This window comes from Myotis nattereri, assembly GCF_964212035.1.
Source record: "Myotis nattereri genome assembly, chromosome: 1".
Classification (NCBI taxonomy): Eukaryota; Metazoa; Chordata; class Mammalia; order Chiroptera; family Vespertilionidae; genus Myotis; species Myotis nattereri.
In genome coordinates, this window is record NC_138075.1 from 230,073,929 (window position 1) to 230,093,340 (window position 19,412).

The following is a 19,412-nucleotide window of genomic DNA, read 5'->3' on the forward strand; positions in this document are numbered from 1 at the left end:
GACCCTGGTTGCCCCTGTGAACATGGGAGCTGGGGGGCTCTGGGCTCTGGGGGACAGTCCGAGGGCAGGACCGGCTTCCTCCCCACCAGCCCCAGGAGGAGGGCGGCTCCCTATCCCCCACACACCCCTTCGAGGGCTCCAGTGCGCCACTGCCCCGGGGACTGCGGTCCCTCTGCCCTCTGCAAGGCTGGCCACCAGGGGCAGAGCCAGGCCCTGGGGGTGCAGAGGGGTGAGTCTAAGGCAGTCTCCTCGCTCAGGAAGGATTACGAGGCCTCCTGCCAGCCACAGCGGGGGTCAGCCCCACAAGCCAGCCTGGCACCCTGAGCAGGCCAGCCTTCCTGAGCCTCGGTTTCCAGTCACCACCATCATCACCCTTCCTGTCCCTGCTTTCTGAGTGCTTCCCCTCCGCTCCCCACGACAGCGCCTCAGGGAGCAGCACCCCCACACCGCTGGTGGGGAGTGGAGCTCAGGGAAGTGGGTGGGCAGCACAGCCAGGCCCTGGGCTTGGGAGGCCACCAGCGCCCTGTGCTGAGGAGGTCACAGCACTGGCCCTGGGGCTGTGCCTGGGGCCACTTCCGGGGTCTCAGCTCCGGAGACAGGCCCTCCACCCGCATCGGGCACTGGGCTGGCAGCAGGAGGAAGGCTGGACCTTCCTCCTGGACTGCCCACCTCACCCTGTTCTGAGCTACGCACAGGCCTGGGAGAAGGCCAGCATGCTCGCCAGCACCCTCCTTAGGCTTCCAGTAACAGTCGGGGGCCCTGGGCCTGGCTGCCCATCCCCACCCCCATCCCCAGCGACTCAGGACCCAGGGGGCAGGTCACCAAGATGAAGGGCCTGGCAGGGAGCACCCAGAGGTCCCTATTCAAGGGGGCTCAGGTGGGGGAGGAAGGGCAGAGAGCCACCAGGCCTGGCTGTGAGGAGGCCGCCCTGGGGTAGGAGAATGGGGAAGCCCCAACCGGTCCACCCCTCCCGCTGCCACTCAGATCAGTGCACACCCCACACACTCCCTGGCCTCTGGAGGGGCCCCTGCTGCCTGCCCCTATTTGTGGCTCATCTGTCCCCACAGACATGCTCAGGTCCAACCAGCCTGCTGTCCGGCCCCGCCCACATCCCCTGGGAAACCGCAGGTGGGCAGCCACCCACCCCAGCTGGCTGTGTGACCCTGGCGGGGGTGAGGGGCGCGTGAAAGGAAAAGACTGTTATGATGTCTGAAGAAGGTGACGAAGGCCAAGTGGGTGGGACAGGATTGGGGGTCCTTCCCCCTCCTTTCTGTGGCTCAGGGTCCCTGCTACAGCCCCCGATGGCCACCAGGGGGCGCCCATCCACCCGCCTCCTCTCCCAGAGTGGCCTGATGACCAGGTGTTGGGGGCCCCTTGGGTGCTGTCCCCAGGGGTCCCCCACTGCAGACAGGCACTCCAGGTCCAGACAGGACACCAGCACAGCCACACCCGCTGGCCAGGCCCTAGCCTCTGGGTTCCTTAAGGGGGTGGAGGGTCCAGAGGGTCCTGGCCCAGCAGAGACCACAGGCAGGCAGGCACAACCCAGTGGCTCAGGGAGAGGGAGAGAGGGGTCCTGGTCCGGACTGGACCCCAGGGCAACATGGTAGGGGGCGGCTCCACCTGCTTTCTGGCCTCCGCAGCGAAAGCTCGGGGAGGTGGGCAAGACCCCACGCGCCCACCCAGGTCACTCACATGACCTAGAGGCGCTTGTCTCCTGCCAGGCCTACCCAGAGCCACCTCCTCCAGGCAGCCTTCGCATTCAGGGGTGGCCCCAGCCCCGGCCCTCACACATGCTCAGAGCAGAGCCCAGGTCGGTCCCTCGCAGGGGCCAGCGAGCCTGTCAGAACCTCTCCTGGCTCTGAGGCGGGAGAAACGGGTTCCGGGCCTGCACGGAGCAGTCGCTCACTCAGACACGAGCAAGGCTGTGGGCTCATTTGCTCCCAGATGGGGAGGGGAGCTCAGGCTGGAGCCCACCCCTGAGCTGGGCAAGGGTGGGCACCAGACACTCCAGACCGGCCCTGCCCGTGGGCCTGCAGGTCCGCGGTCACTGAGCTGGCTGTGGCGGCTGGGCCTTGTGGGGTGGGTGAGCGGGGTGCTGTGGAGAACGGGGTGCCGGATCTACAGAGGCACAGGACAGCCCTGAGTGTCTGACAAATGGTGATGCTCCCAGTGGGGGGAGCACAGACGGGGACATGGCTGGGTCACCCCAGGCACCAAGGGCCAGGCTACTTCCTGAGGGCACTGGGGAGCCATGGAGAGTTCCGAGCAGGGAGGACACTCAGGTGTGTGGTGTGGACACCTCGCAGGGGGTGGGGGTGGGGCAGAGGCCAGGGCCCCGCTGCTGGGACCGGAGCGCCCTCAGAGGCAGTAGCGCTCAGCGTCACCGCTCTGACCTGCTGTCCCACCCCCTCCACTCAGGACCCTGTCATCTGAGAGGCCTCTGCGCCCTCACACCCCCTGAGCTGGCCTGCTGCCTCTGGGGGAGAAGCTGTTGACCCAGACCCAGGACTGGGGAGCTGGCTGGGGTCTTGGGCTGAGGCCCTCAGGGCATCCAGCCTGAGAGAGGAGGCCTCTACCCTGGAACCAGGGGTGGCACTAGAGCCACCTGAGCATGGGGGGGGGGGGGGGAGACAGGCCAAGGAGACCCAGGCCAGAGAAGCCCAGGCAGCAGGACCTGGAGAGGGGTGTTGGGGTGACCCCCATGGTCCCTATTGTTCATGGCCAGAGAGGGCAGGAAGAGCCAGCGGATGGAAGGCGGTGGGCGAGGAGGCAGCTGGCCCAGCCTGGGCTCAGGGAGGAGGGGACGGGCACCTGCCGCAGACTGTCCTACAGAACCGGGCCCTGGGGGTTCTGCGCGGCCTGCTGGGGGCTGGGTCAACCAGCTGGACCTTCGGGCGCCTATGCCCCGCCCCCACGTGGGGCCCCAAGCGAGACCGGTCCACACACCCTCCCACAGTAACATCTTCCATCGGTCCGCCCCCTCCCTGCACCGACTTGCGGCTCAGCCCTCAGCCCGCAGGCGCGCAGCCCGGCCAGGGCCCGTCCCACTCACCACCCCGCTGCTCCCCCTGCCCCTCCCTCCGCTCCCTCCCCCTTCCTGCCCTCCTGCCCACTCAGTGCCACCTCCTGGGCTGCCCCCTCCGCTTGGGACCCGGAAGCCTGTGCCCGCGCCCAGCTCCTCGCCCAGGCTGCTGACCCGGCCGCCTGCTCCCCCCACTCCTTGCGGTGCGCGGGGCCCACACTCAGAGGCGGCAGGGAGCCCCGCGGGCACTCGGCGTGGCTGGGGGAGGGGTCCCCGAAACGGCCTAGATGCAAAGGGAGGCAAGGTGGGAGCGACCCCTCTGGTCTCAGGCCGGGTGGTGGCAGGCACGGGCTCCCACCGTCACCCCCATCACCTGCGCGGCCCGCCGGGTGCACCGCCGCCCCCGCCCCCTGCCGGGAAGGAGCGGGCATCCGAAGGGGGACGTGCAGCTTTAGGGCAGGGGTGGTGACCTGGCAGAATGCTGACCCGCAAGTGGGAACCGCAGGCCCCACCCCCTGGGCCCCAAAGCCCAGAATGCACCCGCCCCTCCCAGAGTTGGGCGCCCCCTTCCCCCCTGCACCCTGAGCAGCCTACAGACTAACCAGGAGGGGAGGACAGCACAGCGCCTGCCTCTTGTTAGGGCTCTGCCCTGGCCCCGGGGTGGCTGTGGGGCGGGAGCAGGAAGTGCGGGGTTTACATCAAAGGGGTGTTTAATGTCCGCATGGAAGTATCCACGGCCTCCAACCCCCAAGGGCCCTGCCCTCTGCTGGGTGCACCCGTTTCTCATCACACAGCTGTGGCTGTCACCCCAGCGAGTCAGGCTGTGTCACCACCCCTGCACCGACCTCCACTCCGCTGGGACTGTGGTGAACCCCTGGCCAACTCTTGAACCTCAGGACTCCCAGTTTCCTTATCTGTGGGTTGGAGATGTGGACACACACAAGGAAATGCAACTAACACATTCAACACGTCCTAGGACTGAAAGTGTGCCGGTCTTCCTAGGTTTTACTAGGGGCCCGGTGCACGAATTCGTGCACCTTGAAAGGGACTGTGGGCCTGGAGGCTGCTAGGCACAGGGGCGGGTCTTGGCCCATGCTCTGTGCCCCAGCCCCACCCCTCCTGCCACGGGTCCCAGTCCGCTGCTCTCCCAACAGCCAGGAGCGATTGGGGCCAGCACCAGCAGCAGTTGCAAGCAGGGCCAGTGCTGGGTGCGAGCTTCGGCTGCTGCCCTGATACCCCCTCAGGAGCAGGGGCAGGTGGAGAAGCCCTCAGGGGCGATCGGCGCCAGCAGCCACTGCCCACACCCGCTGAAGGCACTGAGGGATTGGGGCTGGCGGCAGCCCGGCAGCAGGCGCAAGCGCTGGGTGGGACGGTGGCACGTGGGAGCAAAGAATTTTCAGTAACCACCAGAGGCTCGCCCCAATGACAGCGACCTGCGCCCCGCCTTGGTCTGGCGCCCCTGCTCACCTGCTCCACCATCCTGCCATGTTCCCCACACGCCCCCTGGTGGTCAGCACAGTCATAGTGACCAGTTGTTCCGTGGTTCTGCTGTTCCGTCTATTTGCAATTAGGGTTTTCTATAGATAGATGTTTTGTCTTAGGACTGGGGCAGCAGCAGTGCCTCCCATTTAGAACCTCTGTGTGTGTGTGTGTGGGGGGGGGGGGTCCACCCACCTTGTCCCCCACACTCTGCAGCCTGCTGGTTCCATGCTCAGGACCTGCCAAGCCACCAGTAACATGGAAGATCCAGGGGACGGAGGCCGGTCCCTGCGCTTCCTGAGCCAGCTTAGGGTCAGGGGCCACCAGGGCTGGTCGCAGCTGGGGGCTCGGTGAGGCGCCCTCTCCCTTCCCACAGCGGCGATGCTCTTCCCCAGAAGGCGCTTCGTGGGCCAGAGGGACACTAGCACCTCCTCCAGAAATGCCCCCACCGGTCAGAATGCCCGCGGCAGCAGTCCTCCGCTGGGGGGAGCCCCTCCCAACCCTGGCGGCAGATCGTTGCCCGCCCCTCCCTGGGCTCCGGAGTCCCCCGGGCAGTTCAGAGACACCGCCGCCTCCGCTGTCCAGCTGATGTCCCCAGGAGGTCGGGCTCTCAGGCTGCCTGCGCCCCTCCTCCACGCCGGGGCTCTCGCGGGGTCGCTCAGTGTCCGGCGGGGAGGGGTGTCTTTTGGGCTCCAGGCGACATCCCCGAGGACGCCGCGAGGCCCGGTGCTCCCGTGGAGCCAGTGTTTTAGCCGGATCGGGGGGCACAGGCTCCTCCTGCGCATGGGGTGCAGACCCGGGGCTGGCAGGGCGCTCCAGCCGCTCCCCGCGCCCCGACGGGCTCTCACGCAGGACCCGGCGGCCTGCGGTCCCACCGCGCTCCGCTTCCTCTCGGCAACGCGTCCGGCCGCGGCTCCCTCATTGGCTGCGCGCCCCGCAGCCGGCCATTGGTCCGCGGCCCCTATTTTACATAGGTCGCCCTGGGCCAATCGGCGTGCGGCACCTACTTAACATGCACGCCGGCCACCAGTCAGCGAGCGCAGGGGCCGGGCCACCACGTGCTGTTGCTAAGCTTGGGCTTCTGAATTGTTACTAGCGCGGCGGGCCTATCCGAACCCAGCTTCGCATCTGTCAACATTTTCGGCCCAGCCCGAGGCGTTCAGCCGGCTCCCATAGGCCACGTCCCGGCCAGCGCCCGCCCCCGGAACACGAGTGCCGGCCCCCATTGGCTGCGCCGGCCGCCGTTCGCTCTCAAGTGTCAATTTGAGGGCCTGAAGCGGAGGGTGGCGGCTGAGCGCACTGGGAGCCCGCGGGAGTCGGGGCAGTGGGGCCGCGGGGCGCGCGGGGCGGGCGGCGAGCGGAGCCGGCCGGAGCGGGCCGGGCAGCGGCCGCCGCCGTCCCGGAGCGCGCGCGCGGGGGGCCGGAGGATGGAGCTGAACTCCCTGCTGATCCTGCTGGAGGCGGCCGAGTACCTGGAGCGCAGGGACCGAGGTAGCGCCCGCGCCCCTTTGTGCGCCGGGCCGCGGGCGGGCGGGCGGGCGGCGGGGCCGGGGCGGGGCCCGCTGACCGCGCCGTCTGTCTGCAGAGGCCGAGCATGGCTACGCCTCGGTGCTGCCCTTCGACGGCGACTTCGCCAGGAAGAAAACAAAGACTGCCGGCCTGGTGCGCAAGGCTCCGAACAACAGGTACCGCCCCCCGCGCGGCCATCCCTGCCCGCTGACGCCCGCGCGCCCTCCCCGGCCCCGACCTCCGGCCCGCAGCCCGGCTGCTGTCCGCCGCCGCGCGCCCCGGCGGCCAGCCTGGAGGAGGAGGCGCGCCCGGGCCGTGGCCGCAGCCCCGGCCCCGCCCGGCCGGCCCCGCCCGCGCCGTCGCCATCTTCCTGCGGGCCGCGCCTCCTCGGCCTCTCGCGTAAACAGTGCCACGCGTACAGCCCCGCCGCCCGCCCGGGGTCTCCTCCCGTGGCTGCTCTCCGCCCCCAAGTTGTTACGGACTTTTCCGCGCAGGAAAAAAGTTGTCAGTGGGCGTTGGCCGGTGCCCCTCGGGTCGGGGAAACTGAGGCTCGGTGCAGAGCACGGTGGGGCTGGCCTCCCTGACCTCTGCTCGCTGCGGTGGATGGGCCGCACCACTCCCCCCGCCTCCAGAGCCGAGCCCTGCGGCCGAGCCAGCCCCCCCCCCCCAGAGTTCCGGACAAAGAAGGTGCACAGAGGCCCTGTCCTGACCCCACTCCTCCCCGGTATCCACGCCCTTGCCCAGCCTCCTGACAAGTTCTGGAGTCCCCTTTGGTCCTGGAGGCCCTTTGTAAGGGGGAGGGGGCAGGCTCTGCAGCTTCTCCCAGTGCCGGGAACCTCCCCGCCCCCACCCAGGTTGCAGAAGCGCTGAAGCTGGGGTGCGAACCTCTGGGTGGAAGTAGTGGGGGCCTTCTGCTCCGGCTCCCGTGGGGTTCCGCTCTCCTGGCCACTATGAGGACCATACATAGCACACCTGGCACTGCCCAGGGCCCGCCATGGCCCAGACGTCCCCAGGCTGGAAGCTGCACTGGTGGGGGGCTTTGGGGCCCTGGTGGAGGGTGTGGTCCCTGTCTGAAAGGGCCAGATGGGTAGAGCTGGAGAAACAGAAAGGCTGGCACAAGGACCCATCTCCTGTGACATCCTGGCGCCCTGGGCCTGGCAAGGAATTGGTTCAGCCTCCATCGGCCCTGGCTCGGGACATGCCTGAGTCCCAGCTCCTGGTCCCCTCCTGGGCACAGTTTGGGAAAGTACTTGAGTGTTGGGTGGGTGGCACTGCCTCAGGCCTCTTCAGAGAGCTTGCCAGGCCCCTGCTGTTGGCTCTCACTGTCCCCAGTGCCCTGCCACCCATGGGAAACTCCAGGGCGTGACTCCCGTGGCACAGGGTGCCCAAGGCTGATAACCAGAATCACAGCTAAGGCTCTGTGAGTGCTTCCTGCGTACTAAGTGTCTCGCGAGTATGCTAATAGCCACCCCTCCCCTGAAGGAGATGTTATTTTATCACCATTGTAAGGCCGAGGAAACAGGCACAGAGATGAACTACTTGCCACCCTCCTACCTCTGGGATTCCTGTTGCAAAGTGGGGTCCCAGCCTCCTACCTTCTGCCAGGATGGGGACCTTCAGGGTCTCCTGGACTGGGGTGCACCTCCCTGCTGCTCCTCGGGGCAGAGCCTGACTCCCCCAGTGCCCAAGGCACCAGGGGCTCCAGAGATGGTCCCTTGAGGCTGTCCTGGCCCAGATAGGCCTCAACCAGCTCAGCCCAGGGACCAGGGCAGACCAGGGCCCAGAGGACAGGGCCCTGACCTGGTGGGACATCCCCACACCTGGGTGGTGGGCATGAGGGCGGTGTGTGTGGGCTCTAGCAAGAGCTTTCAGAGGCCGCTGGTCAGCAGGAGGGCCGGAGCCAGCCGGCCAGGGGTCAGGTCCTATAGGAAACCAGGCAGAAGAGCTACCTCCAGGGGTTGACACGAGGGGCAAACCAGGTGATGCCAGGAGCGTGTTCAGTATAGCCCTGCCAGGGTGTCCCACCTCTCCCCAGGCCACGTGGGGAGCGAAGCCCAGAACAGGGTGCACTGGGACCTGGGACCAGTCTCCCCACAAACTCCCACAGGCGTCTGGACTAGGAGGGGCTCTGGGCCCCTGTCCATCCTCCACTCCTGAGGAGTCCCCTCCTGGCAGGGTGGGGTCCAGGGGTGGACATGTGGGCTTCTCTCTATGCAGGACTCTTGCTGACCCTTACATCCCCCACAAGTGGGCAAGCCTACAGACTCACACTGCCCCTCTGTGGTTCAGTCCAGCCACTGTGTCCTCCTAGCTCTGGGGAGGTTCTGAGGCACCTTGCCCAGCCCACGTGACCAGCCGGCACTCAAGGCCCCTGGAACCTGTTCTGAGGCTGCACAGGAGGCCCAGGAGCCTGCTGCCCAGCTGGGAGGGGAGGCCTTAGGCCCCAGTTGGCTGTGGCAGGTGGCAGAGGCAGGTGGCAGAGGCAGGCAGGATGGGGGGGCACTCTGGCCCCATGGGTGGACACAGGCGATGCCTGCCCTGAGGTCCTGGAGCAGGAGAGACTGAGGGCAGGCAGAGGGCAGCAGAAGCTCTAGGCGCAGGGCTGGGGCTGGGTTGCCCAAAGGTGGCCTGGCGCTCTGCTCACATGTGAGGCAACCTGGCAGCCTGGGAGCCCTGTCTGGCCTGAGAGGTCCCTGTCTGGACTGGGGGGCGGGAGGGGGATGTGGAACTGCCCACTGCGGTGCTCAGGACTCTTGTCCCTGTGTGAATGGCCAGGTGGGTAGAGCTTGAGCAGCAGATGGGGCTGCTGCCCCCTGAGAAGCTGACCATGACCTAGAGGAGAGTGGAGGGTCAGCGCTGGTCTCCCCACGCCCACTGGCACATCTCAGAGGTTCCCTGTGGGCTGGTCCCTCATGGGCTGGGTGTGCTCTGTCCCTGGGTGTCCCCATGGGTGCAGTGGGCTGTGGTGATGCGGGTGTGTAAGCCTGAGGAGGTAGGATGGTGTCTGGCCGGCAACATCAGGGACACCGCTGGCCTCGGGGAGTGGGGAGCAGAGAAGGCAGGCAGCTCAGTGCCCCGACAGGGGCTCAGGGACCCGCCTGAGGAGCATAGGGGTTGTTGGCTCCAGGACTGGCTGCCACAGCTTCTTGGGCCCCACCCACCCTTTCTGAAGCAGGACCTGGACCCTCCTGTGGCCGGAGCCCCACATGCCTCACTATAGGTGAGCTGTTGGCCCTGGGCAGCCCTGGACATGGCTTACTTCTGAGGGGCCTGTCCTTGTCCCCGGTGCAGGGTCCCCCAGCCTTTGGCCAGCAGCTGCTCACCTGCCAGCCCTCCCCATTCTGGGCGGCCCTGCAGGTGCCCGTGCTCCGGGGGTTGGCAGTGCAGTGAGCTCTGTTTTCTGTCTCTCTAAACAGGTCTTCACACAATGAACTAGAAAAGCACAGGTAAGTGACCCCTTCTCCCCACCGCCGGTTTCTGCGGGCTGTGCGCTCCCCCACCGCTCCCTGTGCCCTGGGGTGGCTGACCGTGCTACCCGGCTGTGCCCTTGTCTTGGGATGTGTCGTTCTTGAAGGAAGAGGCCGGGCTCTGTTCTCAGGCTCACCCTTGCTGGGAGGCCGGGGTGGGGGCCAGGCCTGGGGGCTCAGCCTGGGTCCAGCACCAGGTTGGGGACAGGGACGTAGGGCAGGGTCCCTCGTGCTGTATGGCAGTTAGGCCAGCTCTCTGGAGGAGGAGGTCCGTCTGCTTTGGGGCATTTAAGCCCGTTTGGGAGCAAGTCTTTAGCCTTTAAGATGCTGGCCTCCATCCAGTGGGTTCAGCCCTCTTGGTCTGGGACCTCCTGCCCCTGGGACCTCCTGCCCCTGGGACCTGCCTCCCAAGGAGCCTCCTGCCAGAGGCTTGTCTGCAGGGCAGGGGACAAGCAGCCAGTCCCAGGCCACGTGGGCCCAGGGCGGATCCCGGGAGCCCACCTCATGCCCACCCCCTGGCTGTAGGGCTGGGTCCACTGGGTCCTCCTGGAGGAGGAGCCTTGGTCACTGAGAAGCAGCAAGGGCAGCAGGTCACCAAGGAATCTCCTTGCTCCAGCCTGTCACCCCGGGCCCTGCACCTTCCGCTCTCGGGCATCCCTGCCCTGGCCGCCCGCGGGGCTGCAGGCCTCCCTCTGTCCACAGGGTCTCTGTGACCTTGGGCCTGCTCTGCAGTGGGGATGAGGCACTGGCAAGCTTGGCCCCTGCAGGCGGTGCCCTCTGGGCTGATCTCAAGGGGCTGTTGGGAGCTGTGGGTAGGCACAGAGGTCCCACAGGCCAGAGCCCTGATGCCAGGACCAGGGATGACCCCAGGGACGTGGAGCACAAGCCGTCTCCTGACCTTTGCTCTCATCTGCGCAATGGGCCAGTTCTCTTCTCCCTTCTTGGGTTGGAGTGTGTGTGTGTGTGGGGTGGGGGGGGTGGGGGAGGGGGGGTGGGGGGGGGAGGGGGGGGTCTGCATTCCAGTAGAACCTTCCCGGCCTGCTCTGGGAATGTTTGGAGCTTGGCCAGTTCTCTTTGTCCCCCCCCACACCCCCCCAACCCCCCTCCACAGCCAAGGCAGCGCCAACTTCCGCTCCCCTGGGATCAGGCCTGCTCTGGGCGGGTGCTAGGCAGGGACAGGACACCGTGTTCCCTGGAGGAGCTGCACTTCCTGGACTGGCCCTGTGTGTTTGAGGGGCTCCCAAGGCCATGGAGGTGGGGCAGGTGCAAGGCCCAGACAGCCAGGCAGCCCCGGGGTTGCTGCCAGACTGGGGGAGGTGGCCCTGGACCGGACCGGGAGCCGAGGCAGGCATGCGGGGTGCTCTGGGGAAGGCTTGCTGGGGTGGTACCTAGAACAGCCCCTCAATGCGGACAGACAGGATGGATGACATGGGGGAGGCGGGGGACAAGGAGGACAAGGGATTTGACCCCTACAACTGCCCCTTGACCCTGACCTTGGACTCGGCCACCGTATTCCAGAACCTGCCCTTAGGCTGAGCCTCATGAGGCCCTTTTGAGACACAGGCAGGATGGCGAGGCAGCCTGGCCAGCTGGCAGGTGTGCACAGCCCTGGGGAACCCACGGGCCTGGAGCTGGGGATCCTCGTGGGGACCTCGGCCATGGCTGTACCTGTGGCTGCCGGTGCTGACGCCAGATGCGCCTGGCACCGGCCACAGGAAGGGCCGAGAGCCGTCCTCAGGAAGGAAGGAAGCACCTGGCTGGGTCGCCCGGCGGCTCCAGGGAGGCAGCGTGGACGTCCCCTTCCCTAGCAGTGTGCGTGTGGGGCCTGCAGGTCCTGTTCTGAGCACCTGTCAGCCCCCGGCTACCCCAGCCTGGCCCATCTCTCCTCCTGCCTCCCAGACAGCCGCTCCAGTGGGTCTCAGGCTGACACTTGGCCGCTGGCCCCGTAGGCTTGGGTCATGAGGCCACGTGTTCCTTGACGGGGGACCCGGGCTTTAGCTGTTGCATGTGTGGAGTGGCAGGGCTCATCTCGAAGGCCAGCCCCAGGCCCCCAGTCAGACCCCTGCCGCCTCTCCCTGCATGGAGATGGTGGTGCAGGACTGGGTGGGTCCTCCCGGTGCAGCCACAGGCAGCCTTTACGAACCTCACAGCTAGAGAATGCAGGTGGACAGAGGGCAGCAGGGGGCATGCTCGGCCCCCCTCCCCGCCCCCGTGCATTTCCCTGCTGCCTCCTCGGTGACAGCCAGGCCTGGGGTGCTCAGGGCACGGACGGCTGGGGCGCAGTCCCTCGGGCTGGGGGACCCTCCGTGCAGCTCGGGGCCTCCTGGGAGGAGCAGGGCTTGGGTGGGAAGCTAGAAAGGGCCATGTCAGGGCTGGGCTGTGGGCTGTTCACACGGATGCAGTGACTCCCCAGGCAGGGTCTGCCTCTGAAGCCACACAGGGTTCCTGGGGACGTGGTGGGTTTTGAAGCTCCAGGGATGCTGGGCACTGGCGGGGCTGGGCACTGCGGCCGCTGCAGAGAGCTTGGCTTCAGGGCAGCTGAGTGAGAGCCCCGTGCAGCCCAGGCTAGGGGGCCTCAGCGCCCTCCCGCCCAGGCGGACCTGGGGATGCCCACTCCCCACAGGGTGGGACACTGGCACCTGCCAGGGCCCCACAGCCAACCCTCCTCTGGCACCGGGTGGGCATGTCCGGTGTTAAGCACAGCACAGTGTAGGCGGGGCCTCTCTCTGTCTCTTGAGAAGTGTCTGCCTTGTGGATGCTCAGGGACCTCCCTTGAGCCCCACCGCCCCGCCCCCAGCTGTCCTGGGCCTCCTCTTCGGCCAGGTGCACACTCACCTGGGTAAGAGCAGATCGCAGATCTTGTTATCCGCTGTTCCTCACCGGACCTTTCACCTGACACTACCTGAGGCTCCCCCCCGGCCCCTCCTTGTCCTGGTGCCGCCCAGTACAGGCAGCTGTCCCCAGGCTCTCAGCCTGGCCCTCTGGTTCCCCTTGTACACGTGGAGCTAGCTCTGTGGGACCCACCTTGAGTTAGAGGTTTGAGGCGCTGCGGCGGCCTTCGGGACCCCTGCCAGCGACGCCTGCGGGGCCCACCCGCTGGCCCATGAGAGTCACCCCCCCATTTCCACCAAACTAGGGCCTCCTCCGTGAGCTTGCGCGGCCTGGAACCCGGGGCCGGTCCGCTTTGTGTCCGATTAGCCGTCTCTGTTCCGCTACCTGCCTGTTTGTATCCTTTGCCCGTTGTCACATCACGAGATGCCTGTTTTTATTTTTGCTGTGTATGAGCTCAAAATGCCGTGGTACTAACCGTTTGTCTTTTACATGTATTGCAGATATTTTTCCACTGTTGTTTGTCTTTTAGCTGTGTTTTTTCTTTCTTGTACAAATGTGTCTTTTTCTGATTGTAAAAGTAACATGTGGCTTTCTTTTAGCCTAAAAAACCTGGAATACGTATATATATATATTTTTTAAAAAAGCGCAAAGCCAAAGAAATAAACGTTGCCAACGCCTCCCCCGGAGACGCGTGCCTCCTGCTCTTCATTGTGTCCTGTCGCGTCTCTGGTGTGCGTCTGCTGTGTCAGCTCTGAACAGTGTCGGGCGGCTTTCTCACCTACATCCCTGAGGTGGACGTACATGTGGAATATGTTGGGAGGATGGTGCTGTTGATTGTTGCGGGGGGCGGGGGGAACTTGGGGGTACTTTTCCATTTATTTTTTCCTGCTGATTTGCATTTGCTAATTTCCACCAAGATCACATACCGAGTTTGTAGATGCGGGGTGGGGAATATCGGCCTGGCCTGCGGGCCCTAAAACGCCACAAAACCACCTGGCCTGGCCCTGCCGAGGCAGGAGGGTGAGTTAGTGAGAGGTTTGACCAAACATCGCAGGCTGAGCTCATGGTGGATGGCCCGAGAGTGATGTTGCGCATATTCAGAGGGCCCTTGGCAGGACGCAGGTAACCGGGAGGTCGAGTGGACGAGGGAACCCCACTTGCCTACAGGGCGAGCACGCTGGCACCTGTGCAAGTGAGGAGGCGAGGCCCTCGGACTCGGGGGGTCAGGGATCGTGCACAGTGGCCTGGGACCCGGAGGCGTGAGTTACAGAGCCCACCCAGCGTGCCCTTCTCTCACCCTGCACCATGCGGAGGGGTCACGACCCTCTGAGGGTCCCCCAGCCTCAAGGCAGAGCCGGCTGCTCTGCGCACAGGCCGCAGGGACGGCTGCCGAGGCCGGCTGCTCGTGGCCTGGTGGCTGAGCCCGCACAGCCTCTGCCCCGCGTCCCGGAAGTTCTTCTAAGGTCTGACTTGGTTTCACCTGGGGAACTTCCAGGCCCCAGGGTGCCCGATGGGAGCTGCTCCGTCCGCAGGAGGTCCCGTGTGGACGTGGGTGACAGACCAGGCCGGGCTGCGGCGCCTGTCTGGCCCGAGGTGGTAGCCATCTGCCCTCTCTCCTCCCAGGGTCTCTAAGGCTCCGTCAGCTGGAGTTTACTGAGCTTTGGGACATAGAAAGTGGAGGTGAAAAGGGGGAGCAGCCCGTGTGGGTGCTCCCCGGGCCCCTGGGCCTCTCGACTCCTCTCCAGACGGTAGCCTGCACGGGCGCTGGGGCAGGCGGGGCCCAGGAGGTGGCATCGGGTAGGGTGAGCCGCTGCCCCAGGCGCCTGCCTGCCCTCCTCGGACAAGATGAGCAGAACAGGCAGTGTCTGTGGGGGGCCTGTGGCCTGAGGACCTGACACCTGTGACTCTAGTTTTTTGGAAAACTGCCCTCATCTGCAGGGTTATGGGGCAAACTCTGGGAGGCAGCAGTTTCCCCCCAGATGCCAGCCCGGGGCGGGGGCGGGGGTGGGGGGTGAGTGGGTCCAGGCCTCCGCTTCCCTGACCCAGATGGGCTCATGTTTCTGTGGTGGCGAGAGTGGCCAGTGAGCACCCCGCATCTGGCCCTGTGAGGGCATAAATCTGTCTGAGTACCCCGGATCTCGGGGGCAGCTGACCAGCATCCCTCCTCCAGGCTGCCCCTGCCCCCCCTCCTCCAGGCTGCCCCCTCCCCACCTCCTCCAGGCTGTCCCACGTGGAGGTGGTGACAGCAGGGTGTGCTGGGGCGCTCGGGCAGTGCCCTGGCCACGGGTCCACTTCTTTTTCTGGGCATTCGGAGGCTGAGGGGCTAGACTGCCCTGAGGCCTGGGGAGCTGCGGCCAGGTGGGAAGGGAGCTCCAGACAGGCCCTCAGCAGATCGCAGGGAGGCTGGCGGCTGCCACTGCCAGGCGGGCCTGCCTGACGCTCTGTCTCTGGCTCTTTCAGACGAGCCAAGCTCAGGCTCTACCTGGAGCAGCTGAAGCAGCTGGTGCCCCTGGGCCCCGACAGCACTCGCCACACCACACTGAGCCTCCTGAAGCGCGCCAAGACGCACATCAAGGTGAGCAGGGTTGCCCCCTCTGCCACCACCCTGCCAGCCACGAGGATGCCCAGTCCAGCCCTGTGCACCTGGGAGCATGCCCACGGGGCCCAAGGGTGGGTGGGAGCTGCCCGGCAGGTGCACACTGGGGGCCTGGGGTCTCAGGGTGGGGGTGGGCAGCGCCAGGGGTTGCCGAGGGGTGAGGATGCCATGAGCACGCGCTGGGTTTTGTTGGGTGGGGGGAAGGGGGAGAGGGTGACAGATGGCCCTCCGGGGTCCTGGGCTGTGAAAGTAGGACCAGGAGGGCAGGGTGCCTTCGATGCTGGGAGGCCCATGGGCAGTAGGTGCCCAGTGGTGGGGGAGCTTCTGGGGACCAGGCTGGCCGTGGGTGTGGCTGAGTAAGGTATTGCCTGGGGCAGGCCCCAAGGTCTGAGACGGAGACCTGCTGGTTTTGGGGTCCTGTGGTACTTGGGCAAACCAGGGTGTCTCAGTCCCCTTTTGGGCCCCTGAGGCATAGAGTCCTGGGCACCCCAGGCAGGGTCATGGGAGCTTTGAGAGGCACAGCGGTGCCCTGGGGCATTCTGGCAGGCAGTCTCTGTTCAGGGGTTCAGGGGAAGGTGTGGCGAGGGGAAGGGGCCAGCAGGGTGCCCTGTGGGTGGGGAGAGTGGTGGTCGGCAGCGCTGTCCTCTGGGAGGAAGTGCCTGCCTGCCTGAGTGGCGCTGTCCCAGGGCATCAGGCTCCCGGGGGACTTGGCCGGCCACGCTGGCTGGTGGCGGTGGGGCTCTGGCTGGTCAGCAGAGCGCAGGCTGGGAGGTGGGACCTAGAGTGACCACCTGGAGGGCTGAGGCCGGGACGCAGGCGCCCTTGGGCCCTTGGGGCCCTGGACCCAGGCCAGGTGGAGGACGGGGAGCCTGCCCGGGCCTCCGTGCCCCCATGCCGGGCCCCAGCATGGGCAGGAGGTCGCCAGGCTCACAGCCCCCCTGCCTCCAGAAACTGGAGGAGCAGGACCGCAGGGCGCTGAGCATCAAGGAGCAGCTGCAGCGCCAACACTGCTTCCTGAAGCGGCGCCTGGAGCAGCTGTCGGTGCAGAGCCTGGAGCGCGTGCGCACAGACAGCACAGGCTCTGCCGTCTCCACGGACGACTCGGAGCAAGGTGGGCACAGGCCGCCTGCAGCCCCAGGCTGGGTGGGGGTGGGAGGGAGCTGGGAGGAGGGGCTGGCCAGGAGGCCTGAGGGAGTGGGGGGATGGCAGTGGGCGGCAGGTGCTGAGGCGACAGCGTGTCCCCCGGCTGTCCGGACACCTGGCGTCCCGTGCAGAAGTGATGGGAGGAGGGGGGAGGGTGACCTGCCCACCGAGGCCGTGTGCTCCGGGGCTGAGGCCCCGACCTACAGCCCGTCTCTCCTGCACCCCCTGGAGCCTCTGTTCCCCTCAAAGGCAGAGACCTGCCCTGACTTTGCCAGGAACCCAGCTGGCACCCTCAGGGCCCAACCTCGTCCTCTCTGCTTCCCCAGAAGTGGACGTGGAGGGCATGGAGTTCGGCCCCGGTGAGCTGGATAGCGTTGGCAGCAGCAGTGACGTGGATGACCACTACAGCCTGCAGAGCGACGGCGGCTATGGGCCCCCCTGCCGGCGGCCGGCCCGCTCCGGCCTCTCGTAGGCCTGGTGCCCTCTGTCCTTGGCCTGCCTGCCACCCAGCCACGTGCGTCAGCCCTCCGGTCCTCTCCAGCCTCTTGGTGGGTCACTGCTGTGCCATTCGGGAAGCTCCCGCAGCCTCCGGGGCTGCCGCCTCCCCCACCTGCCGGTCAGGGCCCACCTCGCCGCCCGCCCCTCCCAGCTGGGCAGGGACCCCCGCAGGGAGGCGTGCCCAGCTCCCGAGCCCTGGAGCCCAGCGTAGCCACCCGTGGTCTGTTCTCAGATTCCTGATCATTCCAGAAGTATTAAATGTCGTTGCTGCAAACCCGGCGGGCGCCGTGTGCGGGGCTTACTGACCACGTGGGCAGCTCAAACCCCACCCCAGGCCCCAGGAGGAAGGAGTGGACTGAGGAAGGAAGGAAGGCGTGGCTCTCCATTCATCTGTCCATCTGTCTGTTGGTCCACGTAGGCTCCTGAAGCCTGGACAGAGAGAGCCATGAGACAGGATGCGGGTGAGCACCCAGGGGCAGGAGGCGGGGGAAGGGCCTTTGCACCCTGAGGGTGTCAGGAGCCTGGGCTGGGTTCCTGGGGCAGGTCAGGCCACCCCCCCCCCCCCCGGGCAGCTTCCGCTTTGTTAGGTACCTCAGGTGTACACATGCACGCACCTAGTCACGTCTACCCGCCTGCACACATGCACACATGCACACGCACACACATGTGGCCACCAGACCCGGAGATGCCTGGGACCCAGAGGTCACCTGGGCAGCACTGGCCCTGGCCTGTGCCTGGCTCCCTCTCCCCTGTGAGTTCCCTGCGCAGTCTGCACAGGGAGGCGGCTTCTGCCCCGGCAGGGGTGAGGTGTGTGCTGGGGCCCAGGGGGTGAAGCACTGGGTCCTCAGGGGACTGTCTGGTCTCCCTGTTCTAAAGGAAGGGCCTGAAATAAGCGCGGCTCCCTGCCCAGCAGCCCGAGCGGCTGGGAGGGGCTCCCGGGAGCAGGGCTTGTGGAGAGAAGCGGCCAGAGGACTCAGGCGGTGCTGCCCCGCGCCTCTATTTCCGGAACCAGATTTTTGTACTCTATTTTCCTAGTCGTGGCGTCCTTGTGTGCTGAGGGGGGGAGCCGGCGTCTCAGGGACTGGTCCGTCTGTCACCACTATCCAAGTGTGCCTTGTGTCAGGCCCCACCCCGGCCACCACCACCAGCATCTCCCTCCCACGTGCCGGGCAGGTGGTCTCCTGCCCACCCCCACCCCCTCCCAGCAGCCACCACCTCCAGGGAGGGAGAGCCTGCAGGGCCAGTCAGGGCCGCTTTCTGTCGCCTTGGCAGGAGGATCTGACCGGGCCCCAGTGTCACCCTCCCAGTGGCTCGCAGGGACCTGCTGTGCAGCTTGGCCTCCAGTCGGGAGGGCCTGCTAACCAGAGACCGAGGGTCTCACCTGGGCCCAGCTTGAACCCTCCCGCCCCCCTGCCCGGGGCTCGGGCTCGGGTTCCGACCTTGGCAGCTGACGAAGACAGCGTCCTCCGGGTGGTCAGGCCTGAGCATTAGGCCTCTCCTGGCCTTTCGCCCCAAGTCCTTGTCCCCGGGGACCACACCAATACTCGGGGGCGGGCGGTGGGGCCGACCCACCGCGTGTCTCCTCCCTCCCTGGTGCATTGTAACCACTTTGCCAACCGCGTTTGTCTCCAGGCCTGCCAGCAGACACCCGCGTGGGTGGCCTACCCGAGGCAGAAGGGGTCCCTGGAGACAGGTCTGTCTGGCACAGAACCTGCCCCCGAGCTCGAGATGGTGGGTGCACGTGGGCTCGTGGGGTCGGGGCTGGGGTCGTAGGAAAACTCTTCTGCTGGCATCTCCTTCCAGCTGGACCGGGCCCCCCGAGGCTTCTCCCGTCTGCCTGAGCGTGTCCCCCGTGCATTAGGGCAGGAGCAGCCGCAAGTCCGGCCCCGGGGACGGTCTGTGTCCTGAATTCTTAAAGCATCAGCTCCCCACCCACCCCTAACACCTGTGGAGGCTCTGCTCCCGCCTCTGGCCTCAGCATCCTGCCCCACGACAAGCTGTGGCCCTCGGCCCACCCGGCTGGCAGCTCCACCCATGGCTCCTCGGCCGTGGTTTCCATGTGGGCCAGGGAATTGCCCGCACCCGCAGACATGAGGGGTGGCCCTCAGGGCCAGGCCAGGTGCTAGGAGTTACACATCCATTGCCCTCCCTCCAGCTCCCTGCCGTCTGCACAGGCTGGCTTGGTGGGGGGCCATGGTGCCCGGAGAGGGCCCTGCTGAGGCCTGATGGATTGCTAAGAGCACGCCTCAGCGCTGTCAGGTCTGTAAAGCCAATGTGACCAGCACAGGGCCCCTGGGGGTGCCTGCACCCTCTCTCCGTGTGCCCTCCCAGGCCCATGTGGGGCACTGTGGCACTGGGTGGCTGAAATCCTGGAACCCCAGCCTCAGGTTTGGGTCCCCACGCTTGTGCAGTGGCCCCCACACTCCTGGCCACCGCCCCAGTGTAGGTCCAGCTGGCTGGGGAGGCTGCCGGCAGCTCCCCCTCTGAGCCTGGGGCCCGCCTCTGCATATTCCGTTTAAGAGGCCAGTGCCCGAACCTCCTTTCCTGGGCAGGTGGAGCCCTGTGCCCAACTGTGGCCCCGAGGGCCCCTCCTGTCTGCCCCAGGTAGTCCCCATCTGCTGGGCGAGGCAGGCTCCCCACTCCCTGCTCCCTGCCTCTCTCTGGGCAGCAAACCTGGGCCCCTCCCCACCTCTGTGCACATAGGACTCTGAGCCCAGGCCACATCCAGGGCACCAGGGCAGGTTCTGTGCCAGGGTCCGGGGCGGCCCAGGAGGCCTGGTGCTGGCCAGGTGGGCGCATTACAAGACCCTCCCTGGAGAGAGAGGGGTCACTCATCCACTGCTCACGGGGAGGGGCTGTGCTGTAC

General features: G+C 66.6%; 1 protein-coding gene across 1 annotated transcript; it reads left to right on the forward strand.

Annotated features, from left to right (window-relative positions):
- The first annotated feature begins 5,799 nt into the window (after positions 1-5,799).
- MXD4 (MAX dimerization protein 4) lies at positions 5,800-16,820 on the forward strand. Its single transcript, XM_081092546.1, has 6 exons — positions 5,800-5,992; positions 6,087-6,186; positions 9,427-9,456; positions 14,770-14,884; positions 15,854-16,016; positions 16,375-16,820. The coding sequence occupies exons 1-6, from the start codon at positions 5,929-5,931 to the stop codon at positions 16,518-16,520; spliced, it is 618 nt and encodes a 205-aa protein (XP_080948672.1). The 5' UTR covers positions 5,800-5,928; the 3' UTR covers positions 16,521-16,820.
- The last annotated feature ends 2,592 nt before the right edge of the window (positions 16,821-19,412 follow it).

Bases quoted from the DNA above. Each gene is read 5' to 3' on its own strand.
- MXD4 (XM_081092546.1), top strand. From the start codon at position 5,929: ATGGAGCTGAACTCCCTGCTGATCCTGCTGGAGGCGGCCGAGTACCTG. The intron at 9,457-14,769 runs GTAAGTGACCCC...TGGCTCTTTCAG, and splicing joins AATGAACTAGAAAAGCACAG to ACGAGCCAAGCTCAGGCTCT. The intron at 14,885-15,853 runs GTGAGCAGGGTT...CCCTGCCTCCAG, and splicing joins GCGCCAAGACGCACATCAAG to AAACTGGAGGAGCAGGACCG.